The 10895-nt window shown below is 30.4% G+C and overlaps 1 protein-coding gene across 5 annotated transcripts; it reads right to left on the bottom strand.

Annotated features, from left to right (window-relative positions):
* Positions 1-883: 883 nt before the first annotated feature.
* LOC105124155 (uncharacterized) lies at positions 884-10780 on the bottom strand. Of its 5 annotated transcripts, XR_842009.1 has the most exons (6): positions 10474-10780; positions 9509-9558; positions 9197-9412; positions 7219-7392; positions 6809-7077; positions 884-1133 (listed from the first exon to the last, which is right to left on the bottom strand). XR_842009.1 is itself a non-coding variant. In XM_011024046.1 (5 exons), exons 1-4 carry the CDS (start codon positions 10514-10516, stop codon positions 7231-7233), a joined length of 471 nt encoding a protein of 156 aa, XP_011022348.1. In that variant the 5' UTR covers positions 10517-10780; the 3' UTR covers positions 884-1133; positions 7219-7230. The 5 variants fall into 5 exon arrangements, 4 of the variants coding, with proteins under 4 accessions (XP_011022348.1, XP_011022350.1, XP_011022349.1 ...); XM_011024046.1 differs by lacking the exon at positions 6809-7077; XM_011024048.1 differs by lacking the exons at positions 884-1133; positions 6809-7077 and adding an exon at positions 5243-5262.
* Positions 10781-10895: the final 115 nt, after the last annotated feature.

Raw genomic sequence — 10895 nt, 5'->3', positions numbered from 1 at the left:
TACTATTCATTAATTTACTATCAACCAAAGGAAAGGAAAAAAACCAACCAAGATTAGTTTCATACATAATTATTCGAAAAATGTTGATGTATAGAATATTATTGATGGATCAATTTATTTTTGATTTCTTTGCTTAAAAGCCTATGATTAAAATATAGGATAACAACTCAACATATTTAAGCTTGGTTTATTTAAAAACCTACTATTTTTTTGTTTAACTACACATTAAGTCTAGGTATACAAGATCCTGACAAGGTGTTAAATCCAATCTTTTTTTGTTAAGTTATGAGTTAAATGTATATGGATTTAGTAAAATATTATACTCAATATTTTTTAGTTCAGATACATGTTGAGTTCAGATACATGTTGAGTTCAAATACATATATATTTAATAAAATATCAAGCCTAATATTTTATTATAACCCCCTATTAAAAGTTATTGATTTTGCCAATAAAGAATCTCCAAATTTCACTAAAAAAATCAAATGAAATTAAATATTCAGCAATGAAATTGTAAAAAATCAATTCATTAAAAAATTAATTAAAAAATAACAATTAAAAGAAGCATAACTAAATTTGACACAAAATTAAATGAAAATAAATTCCCAGAGGTGGAATTGTAAAAATATAAATCAATCAAGAAAATAATTAAAAAAACAAATAATAATTAAAAAAATAAGAATCAAAAATAAATTTTAAAAATCAAATGATCAAAAATGAAATAAAAAATAAAATTCAATTAGAAATAATTAATATAAATAGAAAAAATTACAAATAAAAGATTGGAGACTGAATAAAAAAAACAAATTAAATAACTGATATGATTTTTTGCACAACCAACAAGTATAATCTTTCCTAAAACAATTGACCTGCAAGTAAAAAAAAGATAAAAACCAATTCAAACATAATAATAAGCTACGCAAATGTAAATGCACTCAAAGTTTACAAGTCCTGTCTTCCACAGAGCGACGAGATTCAACAACAGAATGGGAAATTCATTATTTGGGATGTCATGTTTCATCACATGAATTGACTGAAGATATAATAAGGGGAAAGGCGGGAAACATATCGTCGATCCGGGCAGCAAACAACCGCCATCTTCATTCCGGATTCCGGATGCCTCAGCAAATCTCCTGCATGATCATAAGCATCGTTATTAAATAGGAAACCCTTAAATAGATTTTAATTTCACAAGCAAAACGAAGGAAACACGGAAGCATGAAAAAAGATTGATGCTTTGACTCACATTAAGTAATGTAGCATATCATTCACTAAAATTTGTTACAATAAAAGAAGTTTAGTTTTGATCTTCATGATCTCTTGGTTTGGGTTATTTAAGTTTGAGAGCTTCTTAAAATAGTATAGGATATAACAAAATTAATTTACAAATTGATTTTAACACAAGGTAGGGACTTTTAGTATAGGTAGAAAAAAGACATTGACTCATAACATATTAGTTTTGAAAGTTTTAATATCATATCAAAAAATTATATCAATTAAAAAATTCAAGTTAGGAGACAAGATTTCAAGAATATTTTTATATTAAATTTCTAAGGAAGTTGGACATGATGCATGGTACTTAATGCCAGATAACTATCACTCCGAGTTGTGTTACTAAAAATATAAAACCCATCATTATGTTCTCTGAAAATTCTTGAAAATTTAGGATTAAGTTGTTTTGGTATGGTTAATTGCAATGAACGATAAGTGAAGAAATATATAATATGGACAAAAACCGTATAGCTTCAAGTAACAGCAGGAAAGCCTGCTGTTTTCTAGGAAAAAAATACATCTTGAAGGAATGATCAATGGAGGACAAATCTAATACGTAGGAGCATAATTCATACATCGGCAACACAGAAGAACTAGTGTAGGAGATGGGAACATTAGATATACTAAAATGAAACGTTAGAGAGTTAGTATGCAACCATTCTACAACCTCTCCTAACAATTTAAATATTTAAAATGAAATAATTTTTTGATATAGTATTATAGTTTTAATAACCAAATAATTATAAATTCAAATCTTTTTATTCTCATTCTCATGATTAAATTAAAAACATTCAATATATATGATAATGAATTCAAACAAGTTTCAATCTATCTCTTAAGTTTTTGCTTATAAATATACACACAAATTTCAAGTCCAAAAGAACTTCATTCCAGAAAATATGTTACGAGTTAATATAAAATGTTATTTGATAACATGCAGCAAAGCTTGTCCATTTATCTAAAGAGCACATCGATATCAACAAAGTGAAAAATCAACCAACAACATTTTACTCCAAGTTTCTACGTACGAAACTTTGGTAGACTAAAGGGGCACAACACAAGTCGACGCAACAACTAGCAAATAGCAAGTTAACAAAGTTTATTGATGTCGAACCCAAAACACATGACAGCACAAACTCATGAGTAGAAAATATCCAAGCCTCAATTCAACTCATAAACATTTGAATTGTCTTCGACCTAAAATTCCAATATAAAGACAGTTTTAAGTTCGTTTGCTCAAACTTAAGTTTGATACCAATTTGTTTACTATTTTAAAACACAATTAATTCTTGTTGAGTGTAATGATAAAGAAATACGGATAACTTTTGATTTGATTATTAAATTGCATAAGACAGTTTTAAGTTCGTTTGCTCAAACTTGAGTTTGATACCAATTTGTTTAATATCTTAAAACATAATTCTTGTTGAGTGTAATGATAAAGAGATACGTTTAACTTTTGACTTGATTATTAAATCATACTGAGATTTTACCTTAATAAGATCTATAAGCTTCGTTTTATGATGGTCTGACTTGCTATAACCATCCAAAGTCTAGTCTAAATGGTTTTTAAATCACGTCTAGAAGATAACTTCTTCTTTTTTTCCAGTTTTATTATTTTTCTATTTAATTTGGATTTTGAATTCTAACTTATCTCTATGATGATGAATTCTTTTTTTGGTTGAAATTGAGATAAACCTATTTAAATGATTACAAGTCTTTTTTTAGGGTAGATATTGGCACAATAAATTTTATTAAAAAATATAGCGTAGTTATGGTTCCAGATTACCTTATATCTTTACCATTCAATGATAAAATTAGCTTAAGATTTATAAATCAATCACACGAATGGAATCGTCAACCAATTACCAATTTGGCACAATCTAACTAGCAAAATTGAACGCTAATAGCTCTCCTGCTTTGTGCTATTTGTGTAAAAAATTAATGATCTAGAATTAAAAAAAAATACAAAGAAAAGAAGGAGAATTAATTAAGTATAGCAGGTAAGGTTGTAAATTCACAGTTTAATATAGACACTACATCTATGGAAAGAACTTATTTTATTGATTCAAAGGAATAAAATTTAGAGGTTGCATGGTAGTAATTAGGTCTTAATTACATGTTGATCTTTAGATTAGAATCAAAGTTTATGGTTATCTAGTATTTCTAATATATGGAATTCACATCCTTACAATATTTGGCAACTCATTCTAACACTCTTCTAAGTTGGTGCATGGATATCTTATTTGCCCAACTTGCTAAGAGAGCTGTACAATATATCACTACTTTCATTATCAAAAATAAAATATCAATAAGAAATTTGATAACATTATCTAGGAGTTGATTGATGAAGAAGTAAGAATGGAAAAATAGAACATGCAGGGATCAATTGCTAAAAGTATCAATGACAAACTGGATAGCAACAATCCATGGGTTGATTGTTGAAAACATCAACGACAAACTGAATGACAATAATCTGGGGATCAATTGTCGAAGCAAGGCGGTAACATAAATAACCTAAAATCTTGGCAAAATGCGACATCAATCAACTGGTTTTAACCTACAGGGGAGAAATCATCGCACTCTAAAAAGTCTTCATCAAGAAGACAAACTAGACATCCGCAATCTTGGGGTTAATTGCCTAAGATATCAATAACGGCAAACTAGACAGTAATAATCTAGGGGTCGATTGCAAAACTTTTTACCACAAAACACAATCTTCTTCTGCTTCATATTTGTCCCCCTTCGCCATTGCTACCGGAGGAGCCACTTCCAACCACCATATGTGCTTTGATCATTGAAACAAAGGAGGAGCCTAACCAAGGAGGTTATGAAAGAACCAACAAAAGATATACCAAACGAAGGTGTGGCTCTAGCAGTAGAAGAAACTCATGAGTAGACTCTTACGGAATCAGTTACAAAGGAGTACAAAGAATAGATCAAAGAGGAAAGTGACTATGTTGAGTATTTGTGTATGGATAAAGATAAAGTGTGGGGGGTAATTTATTTAATTTGTTGGATCAAAGTGTTGGAACAAAGATAGGTGTGGTATAATATCAAAAACATTAATGCAAAGTCAAAAATTCAAGAACAAGAAGAAGATTGTGAGGAAGGTATATTTTTATTAAATGTTTCTCTATCAGCTCTCTTAGTTATCCTCTCTCCTTTTGTATTTGTTTATAGCACTGAATTAGAAGTCTTTTCATAAGCATAAAGTCCTAGACAATCAATGAATTAGACTAATATAAGAAAATCCTGATATGAATAGGAATAGGATTCTACCGATTGAATTGATCAACCAATTCAGCTTATTCCAGCAAGTCAAGAGGTTCTCAACCGATAGACTGGTTCTTCTGTTTTTCAGAACCGAAACCTGGTTTACTTTCACTTCTCTTTAAACTTGATTTCTTCATAACTCCCAATATATCTCTCATCTTGAAAAAAAAAAATCATATTTGAGGGGTTTTATGAATATAACCACAACTTGATCTTGTGTCTTCACATACTTGATTTCAATTTCCTTATTTGCAATGCAATCTCATAGGTAATGAAATTTTGTGTCAATATACTTACTTCTATCATGAAATACTAGATTCTTTACTAATGTAATAGTTGATGAGTTGTCAACATAAATTTCAGGAAGCTTCTTTGTTGGCATTCACAATTCTTTCTTAGCCATATAAAATGACAAACACATAATGTAGTAGCTACATGCTCAATTTCACATATCAACAAAGTGACTATAAATTATTTCTTTGAATTCCATGTGAATGTTGTGTCTCCTATGTAAAAAGAAAAAAAAACCCGTGGTGCTCTTTTTATCATTTATATCTCCAGTCCAATCACTATCACTATAACCCACAAGTTCAAAGTTATTAGAACAACTATAAAACAAGTCAAAATCAACAATACCTTCGATATACCGAATAATTCGCTTTGATGCTCTGAAATGTGTCATAGTTGGTGTCTCCATAAATGTACTTACAAGTCCTACTTTAAAAAGATTAAAAAGAAAAAATTAAAAAGAATATTTGAACAATTACATGTTAAATATCTTAAACTCCCAACTAAACTCTTGAATCTTGTAGAGTTCATCTTCTCTCCTATATTATTCTTTGACATCTTTACTCTACACTCAACCAGAGTATTTACTTTTGACTAGTTAACCTATGAGGCTGCCACAACCTCCTTTTCCAAATTTACCTCTCCTTTTCCTTTGCTTTTTTCATGTCCTTTACTCCTTCGGGAATATCCAGAAACATCTTGCTTTAAAACAAATGCTTTTGCACTCACATGTTCTTGAATCTCATTGACTCTTTCCTTATGAGCTTATAATTTTCCCATGAGACATTGAATTGAAAAAAAAATTCATATTTTGCAACTCCTCTATCGCGACCACTATATAATGAAACTTCTTTTGTAGCGAGCGTATGATCTTGTCTACCACAAGTCTCTTCCATCATTTCCTCACTCTCTTCATTTGATTGTATATGGTCAAACTCTTCCAAAATATTATGAAATATTCTTTGATTCTAGCATATGTAACTTTTCAAAATCATCACTTAGCTTTTGTAGATGTAACTTTATCACATTATCTGCTCCTTGGTTTGATTCTTGAAAAACTTCACATGCTTGTTTGGCATTGGTTATATTGGCCACTCTCAAAAGTAGCACAATTTAGATATTAGTAAATGATTGTTAGTGCTTGTTAATCCTTCTTTCATGCCTTTTACACGACCTCCCTTTAGAATGAAGTCAACATTACTCCATCTATAGACTCTTCAAAATCTTTTTCAACCATCTCTCATACATCTTTGTAACTTAACTCGAATATACCAAATTTCATAGTTATCTTTTGTCAACTTAGGACATTGAATTGAGATGTTTCGATTCACAATGTTAAATAACCAAAACTAGCTCTGATACAACTAGTTGAAAGGAAGATAAGTGTTGTAAAAGATCAAAAACAATATTGCAAAGTCAAAAACTCAAGAACAAGAAGATTAAGAGGAAGATATACTTTTATTAAGTATATCTTTTTAAGCTCCTCTTAGTCATTCTCTCTCCTTTTGTACTTATCTATAATGCTGAATTATAAGACTTTTTATAGGCATAAAATCCTAGATAATTAAAAAATTAAAATAATATTAAAAAATCCTAATATGAAGAGGAAAAGTATTATACTGACTGAACCGGTTGACCGATTCAACTTATTCTAGCCAGTCGACCGGTTCTTAACTGGTAAACCAATTCCTCTATTTTTCATAATCAAAATCTAGTTTGCTTTCAACACGGATAATTGTTAAAAAAAACCATGTTTCTCAAATACCATATCAAAAATTAAGGATCTAGAAGGAAAAAAAAATGAGAACAAAGAAGATATAACATGTTTATTAATCTAGATTTTAGAATTCAAAATCAACAATTCAATAGTTGGGATTTTATACAACGATACAAAACTAAACATATTAAAAACCAATTACCTAGCATGAATAGAAATTCTAACCGAAAATCAACGTTTATATTCAAAGAACATGACCTGGGAGGATTTGAATCCACCTTGATAAACCAAGAGTGGACTAAGATTCGTTGGACAAAAATGAATTAGCTTGTCAAGATCAAGAATGAGACACACGGAATGGGACCTGGAATGTTGATCCAAAGTCACCAAGATGCAAAATATGAGAGGAGGTTCTACAGATTCGGAAAGTCTACAATATATAGTTAGGAGATTGGTTCTGAGCATTAAATTCGTTTTTTTAATGATCTTCACAGATTGAAGACTACAATCTCTCACTCTGCAGTTTACTACTAAACAATTTTGAACTTAAATCACCACTAAAAACATATAAATATACTCGCATGCATAAATGACATCACGCAAGTTCAACTTTTGGAATAAAATGCACGCTCGATAATAGTTTTAAGCGAAAAAACAATGGATGGTACCTTTCAAGCTTCTTATCCTGTCAAGATTTTGCATAAAACTTCAATCTGCTTAAACGAAATCTTAGAACGATGTTTCAATTCAACGATGCCATCCTCGGATGGAACCCTACCATCCGAATTGGCATTTGGAGAAAACATAACACGTTGCGCAATTTCTAGCTGGTTAGATCCCGCCTGTAGGAGAGAGATCACAGCATTATCCATAAATGCAATAAATTAAAAGAAGTTGGAACTAAATTCAATAATATACATATATCCTAACATAGATGGTAATAAAGAATGAGTTTTGTCTAAATTCTCACTGACCAGTAAGTTCATTTTTTGAGATTTTGTTTTATTTCGTTTTCCTTTATGGTTACTAAAATACCCTTTAAATAAGAAATTATCCCTTTATAATTGGTCAACTCTTTTTTTTTATAAGAAAACTCATTAGATTTGGCTCAGTTCTTCGTCTCCTGCCTTTTTTTAAGCAGATTCTTTGATTCTTTTTGTAAAATTTTCCTCACTGTTAAAAAAAATTAACATATAACTAAAAAATTGATGGGAACTTCCTGTTGAAAAGCTCTTATACCAATGGTTTAAAACACTAAACAATAAGCATTTAACCTTTCAGGCTTTTCTCATTTTCTTCCAAGCTTTGATATCAATTGCTGATACCAATTATTAAAAACATTAAGCATGTAAATATTTAATCTCCCAATCTTTTATTAATTGGTTTAACACTTTTTAAATTCTGAATACACAGACCTTATTTATAGAAAGATTACAGCATTTAGCTATCATAATCTAATAAAAAAAAATTATAATAGACTAGTTCAATAAGGATTATAGACACAAATTCTTTTTTATCATTTTTTTATCAAAAACTCATACTTAGACTAAAATTTCAACTAATATCTAACATATTTATCATGCTTTGACAATTTCTTTTATATATATTTATTGTAGCTCAAGAACTCTATGTGCTTCAATTTAGCATAAGACCCTAAAAGATAAATTTCAAACGACATAATGTTACAATTATAACAATGAAAGTAAATAAATAAAAATCATTCATAAATCCTCAATTAACTAAATATCGCAAATCAATTACAAATCTTACAACATGGTCATACAAGGAATTATCGGAAGTGATTTATTATGATTAATATAAAGGATTAAATACTTGGTCCTGGTATTAGTCAAAATCACCTTTTTTATAAGGTAATCATCCCCCTTCATCGAATTTGTAGAGAATTAATATTCCAAATCACTGACAGTACAACACCAATGTGAAAAGGCTCTTCTACATTATCAACTCGAGCTTTTTTTCTAGCTTCTTAAAAGAAGCACGGAATGGGAGTGTGTTTTCACATGATAAATCATGGTTATTGAATTCAAATAAATGATAAAATAATTAACTTGTCGATCACTATATGTTTTGAAAACAGCCCCTTTTTATTATGTGTCAAAAAATCATCTTAATTTAAAAACTTAAATTATTAAATGAGGTCTCAAAATATGATTTATATTGTTTTATAACACACCCCCTTAAATGAAAATCTTTTGGGTTTAAAACTTACACAAACTCACGTTATCTTATGCTTAATTTTTATCAAATAAAATAGAGGTAGTAAAATTCGAACTCGTGACTACTTGATCAACAAAACTCTGATACCATGTTAAAGAATCATTTCAATCTAAAAATTTAAGCTATTAGATAAGATTCTAAAATATGATTTATTTTATTTTCTAATACTATACACCAACAAAAATCCTTCCACTTTACAAAAGTAGTCCAATATCTTCAAAACCAGTAATTAAGCATCTTAATTATAACTAGATTACGGGGAAGATAAAGCAAGTGCTAAAGCACATTTTCACCACAATTAAACTTCATCTGTCTAAAATTCCATTTACTCCACATATTCTAAAGCACATTGTTCTCTACTTAACAAAATAAGTGGAGAAATTAAAAGGAAGACGGAGAGAAACTCACCATGAGGTATTGGAATAATGGCTCTTGCAAAAATGCACCTACACAGTTTTCATGTGCAGTGATTATTTTGTTTTGCGAATCACAGAAGTCAGCTTTCTGCTGTTTGATCTCAAGCTGCTTTCGTTGCAGCATCTGAAGCATGGAATCATTTTCATGCTCGGTCTCCTTAATTTCCTCACCAATAGCACTTAAGGAATGCTGAGTCATCTTCGTTTTCTGTCAAATCAAAGTATCATGAAAGCAAGGGAAAAAAAGGAGGTGCTTTTGCTCCTCAATCAAGAGCTTTGATTAATATGAACATTTGTTGTTTACCTTTGCACATTTCGTACGCTCTCTGTTTTTTCTCTTTTTCACTTTCTGATCTGGAAAACGATTTGAGTAAGGAACAGAAAAGAATAACAAAGACACAAATAATAATAACAGTAAAATAATAATAGACAGATGCATGAGGAACTTGAATGAAGAGAGTATCAAGACAATATATGAGGAACTTGAATGCCATAGACATCAATAGCTACCATCAAAAAGCCACAGAGAAACAAAACTAATCTCAACGCATAAAAGAGAGACGGGATTGAATCCCTTGAAAATTAACTAGAATATTAATAAAAATAAATAAATAAAGAGCGCACATTAAGCATAATAATGCAATTATCCACCTCTCAACCAATGGGCTTTTAGGTGGGCTAATACCAACCTCCCCCAATCAAGGAGAAGGATGGGGGTTCAAATCCCTTCAAGGGATTCAACCTCTATTTGCCCATAAAGGAGGAGGCCAAGTTAATTCTTCAATCTTACAGTAGTGATCAGCTTAATCCATGTTGTAATTGTACAGACCCAACATCCTTTTTTATCAGCCAACTAGTAACTTGTGGTTCTATGGAAAGAGAAAGAAGAATTGAGTGATGTTTTACTACGTTTATCGTATTTCCATATTTGATCAATCGCTAAGTTTTATCTTCACATCAAACTCTTCAGTTGTAATAAAAATTTAGGACCTTCTCCCGGGAAAAAAAAAAAGAATCTAATTATGACAAACCATTCGATCCTCTTTGCACTAAAAATATCACTTTGCCACGAAGGGACAGGTACAAACTAGGGCATAAAGTTGGGAATAATCTCAATAAAACAGACGTAGTTTGAAGTTGCAGGCTCAAGTTGAGCTTGAAATATCTCAGATCTGGACTGAACAAGAAACAACAAGTACCAACGCGAAAAAATAAAAAAAGAAATAAATGTAGAAAATAAGCAACAATATTAATCTTCTATGTACTTACTATTAGCATCCTTCAAGGTCGCAGACAAAGTTTTACGGTCCATCGACGATCAGTTGATGAAGAAACAAGGAGATTCGTAGCAGTAAAGAACAAGTCTAGTGAAAGAAATATCATTTTCGAGAATCTGAGAATTTATATAAAAGTACTGATGTCGACAAGCCGCGCGAAACCTTCGTTGAACTGCGCGATTGCTAGAGATCGAAAGGAGACAGATAGATACTTCTGCAGTCAAGTTTCCCCTTTTTGGCTTTACCGTTGAACACACGACCACCATACAACTTGTTTCAAGCTTTTTTTGACTGTTGAGGATCAGAAAAAGCCACTACTCAGTTTAGTGAATAATTTGTACGGAGACTTACCACATAAAAAATAATAATAATTTGTACGGAGAAAGATAATTCCATTTATAAGTCGAAAGTACA

The sequence above is a fragment of the Populus euphratica genome, unplaced genomic scaffold (genome assembly GCF_000495115.2).
Source record: "Populus euphratica unplaced genomic scaffold, PopEup_1.0 scaffold4.1, whole genome shotgun sequence".
In the NCBI taxonomy this organism is placed as follows: Eukaryota; Viridiplantae; Streptophyta; class Magnoliopsida; order Malpighiales; family Salicaceae; genus Populus; species Populus euphratica.
Note: the sequence above shows the minus strand (reverse complement) of the source record. Positions and strands in the feature narration are given on the sequence as shown.